Genomic DNA, 24,304 nt, shown 5'->3' on the forward strand with positions numbered 1-24,304 from the left:
TAATGTTATGGGAAGATTAAGTTATTTCGTTTTCGGAACTAGAGGTTCAAGTTAACTTAGTTAACTTACTCGATCTGAACTAAATTTGGTGGATGGGTTTTGACTAAAATAAGAATAAACCTAATCGATTTTAAGAGTCATCAGTCAAGGTTCATGGGCGCTGGGTATGATCAGAGATCCTTCGACACGATCAGTGGCGCCTGGCATGTCCGAGCATGCTGGTTATTAGTTTGAAGCATGGTGACGAAACACGACATAAATGGTTGAGCAGAGGCGGGGAATATGCTTCAATTCATCTCGCGTAACCGATAATTATTTTCCAGCATTTTTAAATTACCATACTTCACAACCACAGGTGCCCGCTGATCGTGTGGGGGGCCTTTAGACCGGTTGCATGGCGTTCTCTGTATGTTTCTTCCTTTTTCTGGTTTATACTGTCTTTGGTTTCCCATTACTAATATTTTCTTCACTCCATCAGTGTCAGATGATGAAGAATAAGAATCACCAGACTGATATTCGAAGTCCACGTAGAAACAGAAGCATGAGAAACGACCGTAACTTTTGTTGCCGAGAGCACATCCCTTTATTCTGCCATCACTTTTACTCCCGTCTACAGCCCGACTCTCTCCCCTCCCAGTTACCATATTTTGCTCATTTACCTTTGATATCCGGCTGGAAATAATGTGTGCGCTGGGGAAGATATTACTGATGATAATGACGATGGTGGGAGAAAGGAAGGGGGCGTTTGGGGAGTCTTCAATCCGTGGACGTCGGTTTTACTGTATTCTTACTCTTTCCAGACGATTTTATTCCGCTTATGAGAGCTGTTTTAGTAGTGAAGGCTTAATGGACACTACATCTAACTCTACTAGTTAAAAAAAGAAAAAGATCTTTCATCTACTAGCATATTCAGTTGAAGATACCCAGAGTAAAAAATAACTTACATCATACAGGGAAGCGATAAATTGGAATAAATTATGATTTTAATGGCGTTTAGGGAACCTCGCTTGGATGGAATTATAATGTAACGTAAACGTGTTGCAACTGCGTTTTCTCTCTTTAAGTATCATATGAAGCAAAGAATGTTATGAAATCCAGTCTGTTGAACGAGAATAGTGTCCTTAATATATAAGTTCTTCTACTGACAGATGATTGTATTTCATTTTAGGAAAGATCTCTACTTTAGTGCGATGACGTCTTTTATTACGTAAATTCTGACAACGGCCAAACAATGATATTCAGTTAACAGATATGCTTTACAGTGGTTGACAAAAAAAAATAAATAAATAAATAAAATAATCTTGATTATTAGGTTTACACTAATAGGAACAAAAAAAAACTTTGAGCCTCTCATGGTAGGGACCACTCTAGAATATTATTCCAGCTAACGTCAGGCTAATTTATTGAGCTGAGCGTGAGTCATAGGAGCCGATGCCATTAACCCTCTCATGGTCAGAACAACTCAATTATTCTACTTTTATTGACAGTGAATCGTGTGTGACCAGTTGTTAATGCTGCTACCATTAAAATTGATACTCTGAACCTTCTCATGAGCGGGATAACTCTGATATTCTAATCCATCTAATACCAGGCGATTATATTCAGCTGAGAGTGAGTCAGAGGGGCCTGAGAGTGTTAATATGTGGCTGGCGTAGACTGTTAGTTCAATCACCTCAATGAATAGGCATATAAGTGTAACCATTAAACCTTTTTCCGTGTTAAAATAAACATGCCACTCTAATCCTTCTTCAGGCTTAAGTGACTTTTTTTTTTTTTTTCCTGGGCTTTCCACACGAGAAAAAATTACATATGTTTCCTAATGGCCGGGGGTCCTACATTTTACGAACGTCCTCCATAAATATCGCCTCTGTTGCCCCGCGTAACAAAATCCTTCTCGGGCGAATTATTCCTCAGTTTGCTCACAATTATCTTTCGGTTTGCTCACAATTACCGCGGTGTTTGAAGCTCGCCAGTGGACAGGCTCATACTTACCTGAGCACGGGAGCAACTCATTACTTATTGGCTACTTATATTTAGCTTTTATTAGTCCACTGTTCACTTTGCTCATTACATGTTGCTTATACTTACTGTAGTTTTTACCCATCTAGAGCTCAATCTCGTCATTACACATATTCTAACTATATTATCATATAATTGTTCATTGTCCAGTCTGCTCTTTGCTTATATATTTACTGTTATCAGTCCACTGTTTATCCTCTTCTTTACTTATGTTACTTATATATAGCTGTTATAATTCCATTGCTCAGTCTGCTCAGTAGTTTAGTATTGCTTATATTAATTTCCATGGATCCAGTGTTCTGTGCTATATTTTTTAGGCAGTCGACTGATATCCTTGAGCATCTTACTCCTTCAATCCGATGACATCTTTTGTGGCCCATTCTTGCTATACCAGATGATAATATTCTGCCTAGGAAAGAGCCTTAATAGTTTGAAAAAGACTGTACAGAAGTGAATAATCTGATGGTAACAATAGCTGGACATGTATTACGTAAAATTAGTTTATTGTTATTATTGGTCTCAGGGTTTTTTGTTGGTTTATTTATTAGTGGTAGATGGGGGCGCTCACCATCCACTCACTCGATGTAGTGCTGCTTTGGGTTTCTGGCCTTTCCTCTCTTCCACCTTTCCTCTTCTGTCATTCTTTCCTTCAATCTTTCCTCTTTCTTTTGCCTACCGGTGACTATACACTCCCTTTTCTGTCTTTCTCCTTCACTCTTTCCTCTTCCTTCTGCCTACGGGTAACTCTTCACTGAGTGACAAGCCAAATGGTTTCCTGTACACCAGGAAGCCATTTACTGTGCTGGGTGATAACCATATTACCAATTTATGGCGCCTGGTGGTTTGGTGGGTAATTAAGGTGCTCCAATCGGATTGAGCCTGTGTAGGTTTATAGCCAAGGGGTGGTTGCGGTTTGTTGCTCATGTAATGCCACTCAGGGATGAGTGAGACTGGTCACTCTCATCTTAAATGTCAGGACCAACTTTCCTAGCCCCAGGTTCCTACTCTCCTCAAGGGGCGACATAGGATGATGATGATGATGATGATGATGATGATGATAATGATGGTGATGATGATGATGATGATGATGATGATGATGATGATGATGATGAACAGTATTATTATCATTATTGTCATTATTATTATTATTATTATTATTATTATTATTATTATTATTCCATTGCTCAGTGATATATTTAAAGGGCAATTTCGTCTTCATCGTCTTCTTCAGTTTGAGGATAGCAAAGAAAAATTAAATAACTTATACAACCAATCTAACCCATTACTGGTGAAGTCATACACATACCCATTATTTACCAAAAATATTATTTTATTTTCAGTTACAAGTGTAAGAACTACGAAAAATTTAATTAGTATAGTAATGCTTCCCATCCATCATTCTGCCTAACACCATAATATTTCATGCTATAAATTTTCGACTAAATACTTAACCTCTTAACCACGATGACGTCTTAGTTTAGTTTACTCTTGCAACCACGCAACCACCAGATGATTACATTCAGCGTAGGGCAAATCTCTCACACTGAATAGATTAATGAAAGTGGTGTCTTTCCTTTCCAGTTCGAAAAATCTTATCAAACAAGAATATAGGTTAGCAAGAAAAAAAAAATGGGGACGTTCTGACTTTAAAGAGATGTTAAAACGTCTAACACCTACTTTCCATTTTCAGCTTGGGCGTGGGCGTGGGTGTGGGCGCTGATGGCACTCTCATCCACGCAGGCGGCAGGCAGGGGCGGCATCAAAGGTAAGAAAGCACTACAACTTCGTCCACTTTAATGTGGCGGAAACTTTTATTCTTTTGATGCTAGCTTCCTGTACACCAGTGACAAGAGAATACTATGGCTAAACATCCCTTTCATAGCACTTTTTCGTGACGGTCACTATGGTATGAAGTTGGTCTCTTGTTATGGAGAGGTGGCAGTTCGTTGCTAGGTTAAAATGGACAGAGAACACTCGGTTTGCTTTCTACCAAATGAATTGAGTCTTTTCCATAACTTAATTACTAAATCGTGGTTACGTGATATTCGATGAGTCAGTTGTGACTTTAAGAATGAGGCTACCTGGTTACTGGCCAAATCAACTCTGCAATCTGGCTACAATTGGCCTTCATCAGACCTGAAAGGGATGAAGGATCTTCGTCATGTTAAAACAAACGTTTTTGTAGATGGCAGGAGGTGGGGGTGAGGGGGGGAACGAGGGGACAGATGCAAGGGGCGGCAGAGAGGGGTAAGCAAAAAGGTGAAGCAGGAGAGGAAGACAGATAAGGTAGACGAGACAGAAAAGTGGGATGGAAAGAAGACAGGGGAGAGGTAAATAGGTGACCTAGAAAAAAAGAGACATGGGGAGATATTATGGAAACGCGGTAGAGATGTTAAGGCAAGAGATAAAGTGGAGAGGAGGAGGAAGGAATATCAGGTTATGTAGGCGGACAGAAAGACTGGTAAGATAAAACATGCGATGTACAGAGTTTGTAGAACACAAAAATATACCGAGAGAACTAGAGTGAAACAAAATGCTGGAAAAATAATCATCAAAAGAGAGCTTCAACAAAGGCCTCACAACAAGCAATAACACAGAAAATCACAGGCAAAAAAACAAAACACTTTGACTAGCACAGACTCAGTCACACTATAATAATAATCACGCCGTAGATAGACAGAAAAATAGACAGGACAGATGTATATAGCACAAAGGGCACTACGTAGGGGGGAGGGGAGTACGAGTAAGGGGAAAGAGATAAACAGGGAAGGCACAGAAGCAGAAGCAGCAGAAATAGAAGAGGTGAGGTGGAAGTTGGAGAGAGGTGAGGTGGGAAGCGTTTACAGACGTGAGGTGGAAAGGTGAAATGGAGAGACGAAATACACAGATGACATGGAGAAGGGGGTAAAAGTGGGAAAAAAAAAAAAGACAGAAATGTAAGGTAGAGAGACAGAGGTATACAGGTGAGGACTGGAGGTGAGGTGGAGAGAAAGATGTACAGAGACGAGATGGAGAGACGACAGAGAAGTCAGGCGAAGAGAAAGAATTAGAGAAGCGAGGTGGATATGAAAAGAGAAGTGCGTTAAGCTGAAATAGAAAGGTAAGGTGAAGACAGAGAGGCGAGGTGATGGGAAAGAAGTAGAGAGATGGGGCGGAAAGGTGAAGTGGACAGGAGATACAGAGATGAGGAAGATGAGAGGAGGCAAAAAGCAGTAAAACACGAGCGAGCGAGCGAGAGAGAGAGAGAGAGAGAGAGAGAGAGAGAGAGAGAGAGAGAGAGAGAGGTTAGTAGTACGTGGACTTGGAGACAGACAGGATGGATAAAATATGCAAAGAACACAGAATAGTAATTGGTATAAATGAGTAAAATGTAGTTGCTCGAGAAAAATAAAGATTAAAAGAGAGGAAGAACCAAGAAAGAAAATATTTTATACGTAATTAAATGGCAAAGTAAAAATAAGAAACACGACGTTTGAGAAATATAAAAGTGGTTACACATGTGTTTAAACTCTCTCTCTCTCTCTCTCTCTCTCTCTCTCTCTTTCCTGTACACATCAGTTCATCACTAAAATCGCATTATTATTTACCTTTCTTATCAAGCAGCTCTGAAGCATCCTCATACATAAGCGCTGTTAAAACGAAACACTAGAAAAAAATTGATTTGGTTAATATTTCAGGTATTAACAACTAAAATTTTTGAAACACCAAAATGTTTTATTTATCGCGGGCGAGTGTCCACGTGTGTGTGTGTGTGTGTGTGTGTGTGTGTGTGTGATGTTAAGGAAGAGAGGCTACTATGCATGGAAGCACAAATATATACGATACATAAATACGAATTCAAATCCATACACAACATTACAATCAGCCAGTCAGTTTGTAAGCAGAGTTACAAGCATAATGACAAACGCACTAATATACGCATTCAAATCAAGCTATAATGACGGTCACAAGTATATTTACAAAGAAATTCACCCAGACGCAAACACGACAATCAGAAACAGTATTGTCATTAACTTTCACAAACACGGTCAAGTCGGAAGCAATGAAACACTTACAAGCACGCAGTTACAAGTCACAAAAGTAACGACACACACACACACACACACACACACACTGTTACATGGAATACTGATACTGCATACTCACCAACAGCTCACAACACCAGTCACAATCATAATAACAAACATACGCACAAAGAATCACAACCACAACAATCGCAGACAACACTAACACAGCACACCAACTCAAACCAAAGTGCAATAATCATCCCAGTATCATGACACAAAGACTCATCATTCATAGTTGCACCTGTAGCATCAACAACAAACACTAAGCAATATAAAATCACAGTCGCAAACAGAATGACACAAACAGACAACACCACACAGTGACAAGAAGAACAAGCAGTAATAACACAGGCGCACTCACTAGAATCACACAATCACAGTACAATGACACAATTTTCACCAAAAAAGTCACAACAGTCACAAAGATACTAACAGTCACACTAACCAACGCAGCATCATACACATAATGATAAACACTCACCAGCAACACAGTCACAAGCAATGAGAACAATTATACTAACTAGGTACAGTCCGTCAATCACAAGCGTGAAAACGTAAACACTTCCTGGCAACACAGTCAAAACAACCACACTCATAATGACACAGACGCATTCACCAGCATCACAAACAACAACAGGCAAGGGGTATGACGACTGCACACTCACCAACAACATAGTTAAAATGAAGTTACAACAAAAGTCACAATTTTTAATAATAGTAACTGTAGCCCCAGGTTCATCTGTAACGTGAACTCACTGGACTGCGGACTGAAGCCGTCCTCCTGTAGTCAATAATCCCCCCTTTTCGGAGGATGGGGAGGAAATTTAGTGGCCTTTTTATATTCAGGTATCTCTACCGCTCAGTTATATCAGTGCCATCTCTTGAAGGCATCCCTCTGCAACACTACAGTCGCAAGTAATGATGACACACTCACGAGGAACATAATCACAACAATCACAAGCATACTGGCACAAACACTAACCAACACATCTTAACAATCAATCTACGAAAATAAACACACTAGCAATATACAGTCACAGACATAGCGAAGAACACACTCACCAACAATGCAATCAGTAGTATGATGAAGCAAAAACCTCTAGCAACAATCATCACAATCCCAAACATTAGCGATTAACACACCAGTGCATAATTAATCGTAAATTACAGTATCGAAAGCCAGATAGAAAAGTACAACCTCACCCAATCACATTCATGATAAGAACACACTCACTAACGTCAGTCACAACATTCACAAGTATGTTAACAGAGACCCACAATCACAATGAAACTAAAAACAACAAAATAACACACTTATAGCAACACACCATCACGACACTCACAAGCCCAGTGACACAAACCCACAATCAAGCCAGCAAAGCAACAAACATACTGACTAACAACACTATTACACCGACAATCACAAGCATAATGACACAATCCCACAATCACAATCAAGCCTAGTTTAATCCGTCCATTTCCACACCGCGCTCCGGCATCGCATTTCCGACACTGAGCCCGACAAACATCACGAGTGCCCTGTCGACCTAATTCGTGCTCTGTTGTCCTATTTCCTGACCTGTTTGCCTGTTGGCTGATCCGCTTTCTCCTATATTTTCCTGTTTTCTGCTCCGTTTTCCTGTTTTTCCTGCATTTGTCTTTTTTTCTGTTTTGCTGTCTTGATTTCATGGAAATTTTACTTCTTCCTTCTTTTTTCTTGTTAGCTCTCCTGTGTTTTTTACTCTAGTGTTATCACATTTTTCTGTCGTTCTGCCATATTATCATGTTTATTTGCATATTTATACCATATTTTCTTGCTTGCAGTGTTTTCCCTGCAGCTTTTTCCTGTTTTTCACTTTTGCTGTCAGGTGTTTCTTAGTTTTGTCCTGTCTGTCACGGGGTTTTTATAATAACATAGCAATTTTAAAATAAATGGTTAAATATTATTTAATTTGATAATAATATTCAATAATATTGAAGAGCAGAGACAATGATTGTCTTGCTACATCAAGCAACGATTACTTTACGCTGACTTGCTAAGATTCTCAAGAACGAGAATTTATAAACTTTCTCAACAGTACACAGCAGAGACTAATTACTCACAATTGCTGAATTACTGTACTGTTAGCCTCTGGAGAAAGTTACATCACCCCTGACAATAAATAACTAATACTAACATCAGGTTCTTGCCGATGCTTAACTCCCAGGTGGCACAACGGATATTAAGTTAATACAACAAGACTGGTCTAAGTACCAGTTATGAAAGCAAACGTTTATGCAAGCTAGGAGCTATATGGAAAATAAGCTTAATTATGGAAAAATGAAACAAGATTTTTACTTTACATTAAGCTCGAGAAAGGAACTGTTAAATTTATTAATTACAAAAAATAAATTTAACGTTACATTTCAAATCAATGAGACGCACTCACTCACTCTCACACGAGCTAAATACTTACGTCTAGAAAAAAAACACCTTAATTAAACTCTTATAACTAGAAAATACACAAAAGAAATACTATAGTCGATGAATGCTGCGTATCACCAGATGGGTGGGAAGACTGGACTAACTGTGAAGTGGAGTTTGGGTACTAGCTGACCTCTCACACTGCGGCACAGGACCTTCCTCCGTCACATCAAACACAAGACTGACTAAGTCGTGGGAAAGCGGAGCACTCGGCCGCATTATTTAACGGTCGAATGAGCAAGCAGAGGCGAACAATAAAAAAACAATAGTATCGCTCAGTACAGCACTTAGTGACGTGCATTAAATCGGTCACTCTTTGAAAACGGTGACGAATTATTTGAAAAGTATACTCCGATAATGGAGGGAGAAACGGTTAGCTGAGCGATACACAGTGAGTTTTCCACTAATAGTTCGTGGTTTCTCACAAAAGGAAATGTCGCGAATTGATTCGTGACATTACGCTCTTGAAAATTAAATCTTTCTTCCTTCAGAAGAAAGATTTCAATATACATACATATACATCCTAACTCAGTCACACAAGATTCACACTGTGGTGTGTGCTATCCTGCTACAGGAGTATGTCGCAGTCGCCAGTGAGCGAAAAAACCTCGTATTTACGTTAATAGAAACAAGCTTGGGGGAAAAACTCCGTGACGACTGTGAAAATCCTGTACTCAGGTCAAACTGAGCGAAAGTTCGCTACATTTACATTAACAACTAATTGTTATGTGGCGTAGTGTGTGTAATACACGGTGTAGGTGTGACAGTTGTAGTGTAACTGTACCTACGTGTAAAATGACACAGTAATACAAATTCATAGTAAAATAATGATGACGAGGCAGAAGAGAAGGGGCGGCAGCATGCAACAGGAACGGCCAGCAGATCTGTACGGCAATGCTGCACCCACCAGCTACACCTGCGAAAGGAATTAAGGTGGAGCATCAAAACTGTTATTTCTGTCTCTCTCTCTGCCTCTCTGCCTAGCAATCAGTACTTGTCATTATTAACCAGGAAACGTAATTCTTGAATTCACAAATTGCTTAGAACCCTTATAGCTTACTGGTTAACGCTTTCATTATTAACCAGGAAACGTGCCAGTTCTTGAATTCACAAATTGCTTCGAGCAGGGCAGTTTACTGGTTAACCTAACATTATTAACCAGGAAACGTGCCAGTTCTTGAATTCACAAATTGCTTAGAACGGGCAGTTTACTGGTTAACCTAACTCTACACTTACGAGTAATACAGGAAGCTGAAAATCGCTACGCAATCTCGGGCAGGTCACGTTTTAACACCCACCGTGGGTGTGAACACTCATGAGGGTAATGTGCATTCTCCGGGAATCCTCAGAGAGGCCCACAGCTCGAGACATTCCACAAGGTAATTCATACACAGCCTCGGACTGTCTCTGCAAGGTTCTCAAACTTCCCCCTTAACTTATGGTATACATGTATGTACAAGCCCTGGATATACTGTGTCCTGTAGGGCCAACGAGTGAGACGTCTGGTCTACACTTTTAACTGGGAACCAGGCTGGTCCTTGGATTACTCAAATCGCTTAGGATGCCTATCTTACGGAACCCAGCATGCAACAATTGCTAGTTAGTAAGCAGCTAGTAGGTGCGACATCAGGTCTACACCCACATTACCACTATCCTGTCTCTCAACTGACTCAGAGATTACAGGTGTGGTTAGAAACGGCACAGGAAGGGCATGTCCCTGATTAGTGGTGTTACTTTGACACACACTGCAGGAACGGACAAAACTATCTATGTCTCGTCCCATCCCTGGCCAGAAAAAGTCAGCTCGGATACGGCCCTGGGTCTTCCTTTTGCCCATGTGACCTCCTGAGGCTGAACAATGACCCCATTGTAACACTGCTAGGCGGTACTTGGCGGGAACGACAAACTGCAGTTGAACCTTGCCCTCGGGTGTTCGTGACTCACGGTAGAGCCGTCCTTGTTTGCGAAAGAACTTGGCTCGACCTCCCCGTGAATACTTAATCACTCGACCCTTTTGTTTGTTCCGCACGGTAGCAAGTGTCGGGTCAGAATGTTGTTCTTGCGCAACAAGTTGACTGCACATCAGATCTTGCGGCGATTCAATGATCACTGGGGTGACACAGTCTGGAGCCTCAGTCATGGCTCGTGTTACCGCAGCAGCCGAAGTCTGAGTAGCGTCATCGGAGCAACTATCCTTGACTCCATTAATATTGCCTACTATAAAGTCAAATAGAGGCTCTGGCATGACAACTGCAAGTGTCGTACCAGTATAAAATGGAGATGCCACCTGGATACATGCCTCAGGGAACAATCTCACTGATCCATCAATAAGCTTTGCATGGATCTGTCGACCTGTATACTGCTCAGGCCGAACTAAACTCTGCTTAACAGAGCAACCTGAGGAACCATTGTCTCTCAGGACCTTCACAGGAATGCCTCCCACAAACCCTGGCTGTACAAGGAAGGTACTGTCACCTGTGGGAGGGCCTGTGGAGGAAGCAGCTAGCCACTTATGAGGCTGCTGAATTGATGTGGCAAACATTGTGCCTTGTGAGTTATAAGATGGAACATTGGCCATCTGTGGAGGGGGGTTCACTGTCACTGTGGGACTAGTGAACTGTGGGGAAGTACCCACACTGGTAGGGACGTGACCACCAGGCTGCTGCTGAGGAATGAAGGCTGCATTCGCTTCCTGCCTCTTTTGAGCTGGTGGTGGAAAAAGTTTGTCCCGACGGTCGGTTGCGTGGCTGATACTGCTGCTGGTTAGGGTACTTGTTGTACCTCTTCCACTCAGGTTTCCGAGTGTTTTGCCCCTGGTCCTTCCACTGCGGTTTTGGACCTTGGCCATTATTCTGAGAATGGCCTTGTTGCTGGGGTTCAGTCTGAGACGGCTTCCCAGACTTGGCAGTATCTTTTCTGCTCCAGGTGTTTTGCTTACGAGCTTGATACCCGTATGCAGTAAAGAATGCGTCAGCCTTCTCTGCCATTTGGCTGGCATCTTTCACCTGGCAGATCTTAAGCTGTGCTATGAGCTCAGCAGGCCACGACCTCTCTAGCTGTGTACGCAGCATAAGGTCAATTATCCCCTCACGCGTGGAAGGAGTTTCATCTTTCTCCATCCACTCATTTAAGTAAGCTGTGAGACGATCAAGGAACTGAACAGCTGTCTCCTTGTCTAGGAGACGAGCTCGCATGAACTGAACTTTGGTGTCGTCTACTGTGAGACCATACGCCTTAATGAGTGCAGCTTTCATCATCTCATATGTGAGATTGTCTCCACGAATTCTGTGGAGAATATCGAGGGCAGGGCCCTCAAATAGGCTAAGAAACTGAAGCCGCTTAGCTGCCTCATCGAGCTGGTAAAGCTGAGCCATGTCTTCAAATCGAGCTATGTATGGCTCGATTCGCTCGCCATCTTTGTATGGGGGAAGCTTGATGTGTGGGGTCGCCATAACATGTGCAGGGAGAGCGCTCGTGGAGCTTGAACCAACTGCACCAGATGTGTCTGAAGCCAAGGAATCTCGCTTGAGCTTCAGCACTTCAAGTTCATGTTTTTGTTCTTTGTCTCGTTGTTCACGCTCGTATTCGCGCTGTTCTCGCTCTTGTACTAGCTCGTGTTCGCGCTGTTGTCGCTCTTTTTCTAAGTCGAGCTCGCGTTGTTTTTGTTCGTGTTCACGCTGTTTTTCGCGTTCCTCACGCTGTTCTCGCTCGTACTCGCGCTGTTCTCGCTCGTACTCGCGCTGTTCTCGCTCGTACTCGCGCTCTTTCTCACGCTGCTCTTGTTCATGCCGTGAGAGTATGTATTCTTTAATTTCAGTTGGGTCTGTAAGACCCATATCTTTGGCTTCCTGTAAAAATATGTTGGTAGCCATGTCGCTAACTCAATCTAAATAACTAGCGACTCAGTACTGATTGCTGCTTCGCAAACGAATGCTAATAAACAAATAAAGAATACAGACACAAGCTAGTGGTGACCAGTCTTATCTAGTTAACTGGCAAAAATTAAAGCAAAAATGGAAATGACTGGGAAGACTCAATAATAAACACAATGGGTACGCTGACTTCCCAGAAGCGAATAAAATCGTCTGGCGTTTCCAAGAATAAACTAGAGTTAAGTACTCTATTGATTAATAAAGCAAAAACTCACTTGCTAAATTAACGGTAAACACCAGTAAACTTGTGTCTATAAACTTTAATGATAAATACCTAAATATGAATGAGTGAGCACTATCTCGTGAATAGCTTTAGAGCTAGGAGTTAATATCCTGGAATGAGGTCGCCAATTGTCACGGGGTTTTTATAATATCACGGTAATTTTGAAATAAATGGTTAAATATTATTTAATTTGATAATAATATTCAATAATATTGAAGAGCAGAGACAATGATTGTCTTGCTACATCAAGCAACGATTACTTTACGCTGACTTGCTAAGATTCTCAAGAACGAGAATTTATAAACTTTCTCAACAGTACACAGCAGAGACTAATTACTCACAATTGCTGAATTACTGTACTGTTAGCCTCTGGAGAAAGTTACATCACCCCTGACAATAAATAACTAATACTAACATCAGGTTCTTGCCGATGCTTAACTCCCAGGTGGCACAACGGATATTAAGTTAATACAACAAGACTGGTCTAAGTACCAGTTATGAAAGCAAACGTTTATGCAAGCTAGGAGCTATATGGAAAATAAGCTTAATTATGGAAAAATGAAACAAGATTTTTACTTTACATTAAGCTCGAGAAAGGAACTGTTAAATTTATTAATTACAAAAATAAATTTAACGTTACATTTCAAATCAATGAGACGCACTCACTCACTCTCACACGAGCTAAATACTTACGTCTAGAAAAAAAACACCTTAATTAAACTCTTATAACTAGAAAATACACAAAAGAAATACTATAGTCGATGAATGCTGCGTATCACCAGATGGGTGGGAAGACTGGACTAACTGTGAAGTGGAGTTTGGGTACTAGCTGACCTCTCACACTGCGGCACAGGACCTTCCTCCGTCACATCAAACACAAGACTGACTAAGTCGTGGGAAAGCGGAGCACTCGGCCGCATTTTTTAACGGTCGAATGAGCAAGCAGAGGCGAACAATAAAAAAACAATAGTATCGCTCAGTACAGCACTTAGTGACGTGCATTAAATCGGTCACTCTTTGAAAACGGTGACGAATTATTTGAAAAGTATACTCCGATAATGGAGGGAGAAACGGTTAGCTGAGCGATACACAGTGAGTTTTCCACTAATAGTTCGTGGTTTCTCACAAAAAGGAAATGTCGCGAATTGATTCGTGACACTGTCTCTTACGATTCTTTACTGTTGTAGTCCGGTCACATTTCTGTCACTGTTCAAACAAACATCACGATTCACGAGTGCCATGTTGACGTGAATCGTGGTATGTTGTCCTGTTTGCTGACTTCTTTGCTGCTTACCGGGATGTTTTTTCATGTATTTGCTTATTTGCAGTTCCATTTTCCTTCGTTTTGTATTTGTTGCTCTTGTGTTTGCTGTTCATTTCTGTATTTTTGTAATTGTTCCCAGTTTGCCGTCTTTTTTAGGTTGGGGATGGATGTTGTTTTCATTCGGTTTGTCTCTCTGTTTGTTTGTCTGTCTCTCAGTCTTTCTGTTAAAAACTTTACTCGAAAACTACAGGTATGATTTTGACTAAAATTACAGGGATGATGGGCTATGACCTTCTGGTCACCTTATTAAATTTTTGGCAAAATTGGGCCAAGGCCCAGGCTGTGGGCCCAAAATATATATATATATATATATATATATATATATATATATATATATATATATATATATATATATATATATATATATATATATATATATATATATATTTGCCATAACTCCTTTCAAATTCGTCATATCTACACGAAACCAAAACCTAAATGTGCATCTCTCAAATTTGCATCCTATAATATGCTTCATTACTTCAGAGGGTCGCCCCTCAGTTGGCGGTAGGGGGATCAGTGTCAGGTGGATCGGGCCTAAAATATCAAATGAACATAAATTCGTCAGTTTTCAATCGATTTACTCTAAATTTGACATGTGACATCTTTGACTAGATATCCTGTTGTGTTTATTCGTCAGCACTAAAATGACTGCCAGGGACGGATTTGCTGTACCTAGGCATCGCTTCTCGTTTCATTCCTGCCGTTTTGACACATTCACCTTGTTTACTTAACTTTTTTTTTTTCTGCTTGTCATATTTCTGCCATTGAACCAGACAAATATGATAAATGCCCTGTTGACCAATTTCGTGGTCTGTTGTCGTGTTTTCTGATCTCTTTTCCGGTATGATCTCGTGTTTTCTCCTCTGCTTTCCTATTTGTTGTCCTGCTGTCCTGCCTCCTGTTGCTCTGTCCTTTATTTTCTTGCGTATGCTCTATATGCCTATTTGCTTTCGTTGCTGTTCCTGATTTTCCCGCTTGTTGTCCTGTTTTCATGTAGTATTGTCCTTTATTCTGTTGCTGATGTTTTTCTCTCGTCTCATCCTATACTTTCTTGTTTTCCTCTTTCCTGTTTCTCGTGCGTCAGTCGCATTTTCTTTATAGAACCCGACGAGCATTTTCAGTACACTGTTTACTGAATTCGTGGCCAGTTATCCTATATCCTACCCTGTATATACCATTTATTTTGTCTTAAATATTCCTGTTGCATTGTCTTATTTTTCCTGGTATACTGATTTCCTGTAATTTTGTCCTATTATTTTTTCCTTTTACCTGTCCCGTTTCTCTGCCGATTTTCTACCTCTCATTTTGTCATATATATTCCCTTTGCTTTGCCTTATTTTTCCTGCTGTCTTGGCTTCCAGGAATTGTATCCTATTATTTTTTTCCTGTTACCTGTCGTGTTTCCCTGTCGCTTTATCCCGTATAACCCTGGCCAGTACTTTGCGTTTATTTCTCCATCTTGTCACCTTCGCGTCACTGAACCTGACAAACATCACGGAGGCCCATTAGCCCAATTTGTGGTCTGTTGCCCGTGAATTTCTGTTCTTTCCTACGCCCTTGTTTTCCCCCTTACTTATTTAGTATTTTCTCGTCTACGTTTGTCCTGGGACTTCTGTTCCATTCTGTTTCTCTGCTTCTATATCGTGTTTTTTGTCCTGCTTTCCTGCCATATCTGCTTTCTGCTTCCATGTTGCCTTATATTTTTTTATAGCCTTTTTTTATCCAGTGTTGTCCTACTTTATTTGGCTGCTGCCTCAATTTTCCTGTTCAATTTCCTTTCTTGTTTTGGGGGGATTAATGTGGAAGGAAATTTCCGTGATGCTCTTCTCCTTCCCTGTAATTATGTCCAACAGTTCCTTCGAGTTTCTTATTTTTCTCGATTTCCTTTTTTTTTTTTTTTTTTTTTCGCATACTAACTTTCGTTCCTCTGTAAATCACTCTTGCCTGAATGAAGCGTCTCGCACTGATTAGAATAAATTACTAGATTTCTCCCTAAACAAAAGGGATAATGGTGATAGTGGCTAGAAAAAACGACTAGATTTGTTCCTAGACAAAAGGATAATGTTGACGCTAGGAACTCTCTCTGTCTCTCTGTCTCTGTCTCTGTCTGTCTGTCTGTCTGTTTGTCTGTCTGTCTGTCTGTCTGTCTGTCTCTCTCTCTCTCTCTCTCTCTCTCTCTCTCTCTCTCTGTCATACGCCTATTGAGAGGGTTTTGTTGGTTTCCATCCTGCTGAAGTATTATCGTATCCAACCGACCAAGAGTCCTACTAAAATATTTGCGTCATACTGGTTTATTAAGGATACAGGTGACTTTGCATTAAATGAACTAGCAAACCTATTTACGAAGTGTTTAGAAGTCAGATCTATAACCAAATCTTGGGGGGGGAAATGCGTCCTTTATTGTGTTTCACACAAAGAAAAAGAAAAAAAAAAAGAAGAAAAAAAAAAAGGTGACACCAAAGACCAAAAGAACTACCGCTCATTTAAGGATCTTTTTTTTTTTTTTTTTTTATGCGAGGAAGAAGGAACCAAAGGCCATGAGCCCGCAGTAACAGTTCCCTCCAAGAGAAAAACAAAATACAATAGAGAGCCAAAAAATACAATAGGGAGCCAAATTCATTTTATACAAATTTTTCACAAAAGTTTTAACAGGTCGAATCAGTCCTACCGTAGATGCAAACTAGCCAAGAGAACAGGCTGGATTTCCAAGTGTTTACTCGACAACAGACCATATTCACGTTATTGAATCGAGTGATCGATAAGACTTCAGAATTTTGGATACCTCTGAGCATGGCATTTTTTTGTTATGAGAAAGCTTTTGATTCAGTTAGAACAGCTGCAATGATGAGAGCAATTCGAGAACAAAGTGTAGAAGAAACCTATGTTAAAATACTAGAAGACACAGAGATAGCACGGCCATCATGAAACTCCATAAGGACAGCCAGAAAAAAAAAAAAAAAAGTGTTAGACAAGGAGGTATAATTTAACCTAAACTATTCACTGCGTGACGGGAGGAAGTTTTCAGATATTTAGATTGGGATGACAAAGGAATTAACATAAATGGTGAGCAATTGAACAATCTTAGATTTGCAGACGACTTGGTCTTCTTTAGTGAAGTAGGGGAAGAACTACAAAAAATGACTGGTGACCTGAACAGGGAGAGCGTGAAGTTAGGCTTAAAAATGAATGTGAAAAAGATGAAAGTTATGTTTAACAGATACGTTTGTATCCATCCAATAAAAATAGGAGATAAAGAATTAGAATGTGTTAAGTAATATATATATGTGTAGGGCAGGCAGTTCAGGCAGACCCAGTCCATGACAATGAAATCATGCGTAGTATAGGAACGGGTTGGAGTATAATTAATTACCACATGGAGTATAAATATTTAACACTGTGCAAAAGGAGAAGATTATTTAACCAGTGCGTCTTTCCCGTTCTAACTTATGGATCAGAACATAGAGCCTAAAGAATCCTTTGAACGTAAACTTAGGGATGCTCAGAGAGGAATGGAAAGGGTTATGCTGGGGGTTACATGGAGAGAGAGCCTCATGGTTACGAGATCAAAGGAAAGTAAAGGATGTACCACTACAGTGAAAAAGCTTATATGGATGTGGATAGGTCACGTCCTTCGTAGAACATATAACAGATGGACAGCCAGGGTAACTGAGTGGTAACTCAGAGATGGAGAGAGAAGAAGAGGCAGACAGAAAACGAAATGGCGAGATGAGATTCGGAGATATACTTGAATTAGATGGAACAGGGTAACAGCCAACAGGTCAGAATGGAAAAAGATGAGACACGTTTTGTTTTGCAGTGGACGGTCTTGTGCTGCTGCTGCTGATGATAATGATAATCTTTTTCCGCATTCTGTTTTCCAGCATTTAGTGATATAAGGTCTATCTTTTATTTCAGTTTTCCTGATATTCTTTGTCCTACATATTCTCTCCTATAGTTTAATTTTCATGTTGTCTTCTTTGTCCTAGAGTTTGATTTTCATGTATTCTGCCTTGTTTTGTGTATAATTTTTCAGTTTAGTTGCCCTGTTTTTCTCTGTTCGCGTTATGTTATTTGTTTCTTCCGATTATCGATTTTTATGCTCTTCCTTATTATTCTTCTTCCCATTATGCTTCCCAAATATGAGTGCTTTGTTTTTCCTCGCCAGAGTCACGTTTTAAGACCCTACCTTTTTCATTTTCCTGTTGTGATTTCTGTGTTTTTAGCATATTTTCTGTTTGCTAGAGAAGTGGCCATAAACTTTTGATTTCGGTCTGTTCTTCCATTTTCCTGCCGTAGTCCTGTTTTTTTTCGTTTTCCTGTTATATTTTCCTGCAAAAATGCCCATCTAAAGGTTGTAGTGGTAGGATCTTATGTCCCACCCACTCTTTTCCATCTCCTGTTCTGTCATTTCACTGTATTGTCCTTTCATTTCAGTACCATCACCTTTCAATTCTGTCCTACCTTTTTATTACCCTTTCTTGCTCTTTCATTGTCCTGTCTTCTGTTTTCGTCCTCCTGTCTTACTTTCCATCAGCACATCCTGTCTTTTATTTTCCCTCTCTTATCTTTCATTTCAGCGTGCTGCCATATCCTTCCTATCCCACCCTTTCATATTCCTGTCTCGTTCTGTGATTTTCCCATACCGCCCCTTCTTTTTCCTGTCCATCCCTTGACATTTCACTTTTCCGTCCTACCCTTTCATTTTCCTGTCCTGTCCTGTTATTTTCCTGTCATATCCTTTCATATCAGTTTCCTAGCCTTTCACTGTCATGTCCCTGTCGATTGTTTTCCTGTCCTACCCTTCCCGTATCCCATTCCATTGTTTCTTTTCTCCCGTCCTGTTTTTTTTTTTTTTTCATACTACTGTACTACATATTTCGTGTCTTGTCCCGCTGTCCTTTTTTCCCTGTCTTGCTTTTTTCCTGTCGTTTTTATCATCTTCCGTATTATGTCCTTTCTCTAAGTGGTCTACCCTTTCGTTTTCCTTTTCTGCTCTTCCCTTACTTTGTCTCAGGCTATTTTTTTCCTGTCTTTTACATACAGTCCTGCATCGCCCTTTCATTTTCCTGCAGTAATATCCTGGTTTGCCGTCCCGCTCTTCCACTCTCCAACACTCACCAATTACGACGTAGTCTCCACTTTCATTTCCACTTTTTTGCCGCCTGTTGAATTCCAGGACTAATTTCGCTCTTTTTTTCGTTATTTACTTTTTTCTTAAGTGGGAGAAATGAGAGTGTAATTTAGGTCGTTCTCTGGGTTCAAGAGTTCAAGGGCACTTGAGAAGCTCACAGATAAATATATACACGCACATACAAACATATACAGTACTTGCAGGTATATCAGGATAATGGATTTTTTTTTTTGGGGGGGAGGGGGAGAAGTGAAATAAGGGAGGTTTCCCAAGTGATAGTTCTTCTCTAGCAGTTAAAGTATGGTATAAGTTTCTGGCAGAGTTTGAGGGTCTGATGGTGTACTAGTGTTCCCCGTGACGTGGTGTCAATGTCTTAGTGCGGCTTAGCCAGAGGGAAGATTTCCATCTGTTCGTTCGTTCGTTGGCTCTCTACAGGCCGCAGTTATGGGCTGATTTTGACACTGAGATGTCAAATCCATCTTCTGACAGTATGCCCTTGTCGGTGTAGTCGACCGGCTCATTGCAATCCCAAGGTCAAAAAAAAAACAAAAACAAAAAAAAAAAAAGACCAAAACAAACGTCTTTATTTCCGGTATGGGTATGACAATTATAAAATTGAATAGGGCTTTCAGAATGCAGTAATTTATACTATAATGTACATGGGGGGAAGGGTAGGGAAGGATGGTGTAAGTGCGGTGTGTAAAAGCGTATAATGTACCTTGGGGGGGGGGAAGGATGGTGTAAGTGCGGTGTGTAAAAGCGTATAATGTACCTTGGGGGGGGGAAGGATGGTGTAAGTGCGGTGTGTAAAAGAGTATAATGTACCTTGGGGGGGGGGAAGGATGGTGTAAGTGCGGTGTGTAAAAGCGTATCAGGTATCTAACAAGGTGGTTTTCACAGCAACTTCTTCTAGGGTGTCAGGATGCTTCACGTCGCGTGCTTTGGCTGCAGGCCTTGTGGCAGGAGGGAGCTGGAAACAGCATCCACGACTGAATGCAGTTGTCGACTGACAAGTAATTAAATGCAGAGTAAAAGTTCACGTAGAACTAAATCTGACTGAAAGAAGTCAGGACTTACTCTTGATCTGTGAATGGCCAATGGGCCTGAACAAGACTGAGCCTTGCCCCAAGGTGCTTACTGAAGTCTCGATTAGCCTGTCTTGACGAGGTTGAACAAGGAAATTAGTTTTCGTCCCAGAAGTCTTTCATCCCTGGGCATAGCTGGCTCCGAGTGTGTACCGGAGCTGTGGCTCAGATTACAGGGTGTACGGCGCAGGCAGGAAAGCCGGAGGTTCGGAGGTAGAGTGCACCAGCTTACTGTATGTCGTAGAATGAGCTACTGGATGGTACTAGTTAGACATGGTAGTGGGAGGAGCTAGGGGAGTTATTCAGGCGCCTCTCATTGGCTAAGAAAGTAGTAGAAGGAAACTTCAGAAAACATACTTACTGGGTGAACTGATTTTAAAAGAAAGAACAGTATGTCGAAGGTCAAGGGAATATGGCAGTCATCTTAGAATCTTTTTGTTCAATAATTAAAACCATTCTCACGTACAGTGGTGTTAGGTTAAGGGCGAGGATAAAGGTTTCCAATTTTGATAATCGTCAGTAAAGATCCAAGGTTGCAGGGAAAAGTCGAAATTTAAGATCATATGGCAAGATTAGGTTTAAGACCTTTGATTCTGTTTAACCCAGACTTGATGGAAGGGATGAAGGTAAGACATAGACGAAGGGTCTCACTTTTAAGAACACTTAGTCAACGTAAAGGTCACAGGTCTAATGTTTGGTCCTAGAACTCAAGCAGTTTCTATCTGATTTGAACCAAAAATGACTGGAGAACTGGGGATCAACTTAGGATGAAGACATTCGATTTTGAAAAAATGAAGGTCAGAGGAGTAAGACACAGGGCAAAGTCAACTCAGACAGTTTTTATTCGATCTTTATCAAACTTATGGACATGTTGAGAATCAGGCAAGAAAAAAGTAATTCTGGAAACAATCGATCGAAGATGAAGCTCACAGAGGAAAGTCAAATTCTCGACTCTTAAATCATTTGTTGGGAGCTGGTGCTGCGTCACTGGGTGCTCCATCTTGTTTGTTATCACCTATTTTGCCATCCTCTCTTTTCCCCTATTTTCCTACCTTGATTTCATGCTTATTTGGACATAGTTTTTAATTTTCCCCTTATATTTTAAATAGTTCCACTCTCTCTCTCTCTCTCTCTCTCTCTCTCTTAATTACGGTCTGTTTCGTCATGTTCATCCTTTCGTCTTTTCTCACTTAATTTTTGCTCCTTTCTTTTATTCTCGATTTTTGTCTCTGGGTGATTGATTTCCTTCCCCTCTCGCTCTGACAGTCGTTTTTTCCCCTAATTTACCTGTATCTTCGTTATGTTTTATCAGGTTCTTTCTTTCATCTTTCCTCACATCTTCATTTTTCCCTCTTATCTCTAATTTTTGCCTTTAGGTCATTAATTTCCCCTACAATTGGCTCTAATAATCTTTTTTCTCCTGATTTTCCCGTATTTTCTTTATGTCTTGCCATGCTCTTTCCAGCTTTTTTCCTTATTCCATTTCCTTATCGCAAGCTTTCATCCCCATTTTTTTTTTTAATGGAAGAAAGAAGGAACTAAAGGCCAGGAGTCCGCAAGATTGTTCCCACCAAGAAAAAATAAAAATATGATAAGAGAGCCAAATTCAAGATCCGTTCATTTCGAGATGCCTGGACACATTGCATTTGAGAGACTGGAGATCATTGACAGTAGGGAATACAGACAGGGAGACAGTTTCAGAATTGACCTGTTGCATAATAATCAATTTTGCCTGTCTTTTGTACTAATGATCCCGTTTTTCCTTATTTTCCTGTATCTTCTTCTACTCTGTCTAATTCTTTCTTCTGTCTTTCGTCATTTATTTTCTGTGTTCCTTTAACTTATCTCAGTTTTTTGCCATTCCCTCAGTCTGGTATCCTCCATTGTTATTCCTAGCTTCCCTGTTTATTCTGTTTTGTTAAGTTCTTCCTTCCATCTTTCTCTAATTGTTTCTTGTATCTTTCTTCTATGCCACAGTTTTGTCCCAAGATGGTTGCTATCCTCTGTCTGTCCTAATAATCCAGCCTGCTCCCCTCTAATTTTCCTGCATCAACTTTATTCGTTCCTTATTTGCTTCATTTACCCCAATTTTTGTCTCTACATGCTCTATTTTTCCCCACTTTCTGTCCCTAGATGACGAATTCCTCTGCTCCTCACTGTGGTAATCTCTTTTATTATTGGAAATTATCTTAAATATTCATCTTGTTTTACCATGTTCTTTTCTTTTCTTTTCTTCTCTTTATTTTCTTTCCCTTTTATCTCCAGTTTTTGCCCTTAAATCGTTACTGTCCCAAACTTCATGCTCTTAGTCTCTTTTTTTTTTTTTTTCATCTAGTTTCCCTTGTCCTGTCATTATTTTATCATTGTTTTCCTTCTTTTCCTCCCTTATACCTTCACTTTTGCCCCTACCTAATTAATTTCCCCTCCTTCTTGTTCTTTTTTTTTTCTCCCGATTTTTCCCTGTATCTTTTCAGGCTTCAATATTTCCGGATTTTTCTTTCCCAACTTTTGACCATCGTACTGATTTTCCTGCCAAACTTTGATGTCACTGTCAAGCGAGCGTGTGTGTGTGTGTGTGTGTGTGTGTGTGTGTGTGTGTGTGTGTGACAAATCAAGTGTTTAGATCATTTTACGGTGATGGTGAAATGTTGTTTATGAAGCACGATTCTCTGTGTACGAGTCTCTGTGTGTGTGCGTGTGTGTGCGTGTACTAGTGTGCGTGAGGGAGGGGGGAAGGAGGCGGCAACTCAAAGTTTGTGAAGAGGAGGCTGATCGATATATTGAGATGCTGTGTCTTTGTCGAACCCCCTACGATCATCCTCTCGCTCCATCCCTCCTTCCCTCTCTCCTTGCCAGATTACCTCAGTTCTCTCTCTCTCTCTCTCTCTCTCTCTCTCTCTCTCTGGACATGTATCTCGACGCAATTGGTATCGTTTAGTTAGGATGGAGCAATTTGCATATTCGCGTCTGCATTCATGTATCTATTAGACACAGACAATATTTTATAATATATATAATAGATAAACATTCTGTTCATCTTCTGATTTAAAAAAAAAAAAAAAATGCATGTATAGAGTAAGTATGTGGCTGTATGCCCAAATTTTCCTTTTCCACATTATTCTACTTTCTGCCGATCCTATAAAATTCCTTCAGGTTTTTCATTCCTGCAAGGTATTACTTCCTCTCTTGTTTCCTGTACGGCTAATGCCGGAGGGTCTGGAGGGTGGGGGAGAGAGCCTTCTGCTGTTCTATCCTTTTCTCCTGCTCCTATGCACTATATTAGGATTAAGGCCGGACCACCTCGTAGGGACCGTAAGGTCTGTGTGGTCTGTGTATCTATGTAACTCTCTCTCTCTCTCTCTCTCTCTCTCTCTCTCTCTCTCTCTCTCTTGTTCCCAGATTACCCCACATCTTTCTGTGTCCATTCTTTTCTTCACTTTCACTCTTCTTCTTCTTCCTCTTGTTCTGCTTCTTCTTCCTCCTCCTCCTCTTCTTCTTCCTCCTCCTCCTCCTCCTCCTCCTCCTCCTCCTCCTCCTCCTCCTCCTCCTCCTCCTCCTCCTTTTTCTTCTTCCTTCTTCTTCTTTTTCTTCTTTGTTTTCATTTTCATATAGTAATTCCCATGTTCTGTTACTATTTCATTGCCAAAATAATGATCATATTAGCCGCCATTAAATCTACTTTGTTTTCATATTTTCTAACTCATTTTCCCTCCTTCCTTCCACAATTTCATCATCATCATCATCATCATCATCATCATCGCCATCATCTTCTTCGTCTTCTTTTTCTTCGTCATCATCTTGGTCTTCTTCTTCCTTAGAGTGAGAACAGTAGAAAAAAAAGCTTTAAGAAATAAATGCGATGTGAGTAGACTGGATAGAACGAGAAATATCGCGATCCGTAAAATATCATGGAGTGGGGAAGACTATTGATCAAAGGATAGAGGGAGGGCGTCAGAGGACAGAAGAAGGCTTGATATGGAAAATGCTTGTGTGAGAAACTTGGCAGACGAATGAAGATATTTACTTTGTAGTGCTGAGCAGGAAACATGGTCGTGT

General features: G+C 40.5%; 1 protein-coding gene across 1 annotated transcript in view; it reads left to right on the forward strand.

Moving 5' to 3' along the window:
• Window positions 1-3,736: 3,736 nt before the first annotated feature.
• Window positions 3,737-24,304, forward strand: part of LOC145392850 (fibroblast growth factor receptor-like 1) — a 210,090-nt gene continuing 189,522 nt past the window's right edge. The window contains exon 1 of the mRNA XM_080267136.1: window positions 3,737-3,784. Within this exon, the coding sequence (XP_080123262.1) occupies window positions 3,739-3,784 (46 nt within the window). The 5' untranslated portion in view covers window positions 3,737-3,738. The remainder of the gene's footprint in view (window positions 3,785-24,304) is intronic.

This window comes from Coenobita brevimanus, chromosome 23 (genome assembly GCF_032717465.1).
Source record: "Coenobita brevimanus isolate Jiangsu-jjx chromosome 23, ASM3271746v2, whole genome shotgun sequence".
Taxonomy (NCBI): domain Eukaryota; kingdom Metazoa; phylum Arthropoda; class Malacostraca; order Decapoda; family Coenobitidae; genus Coenobita; species Coenobita brevimanus.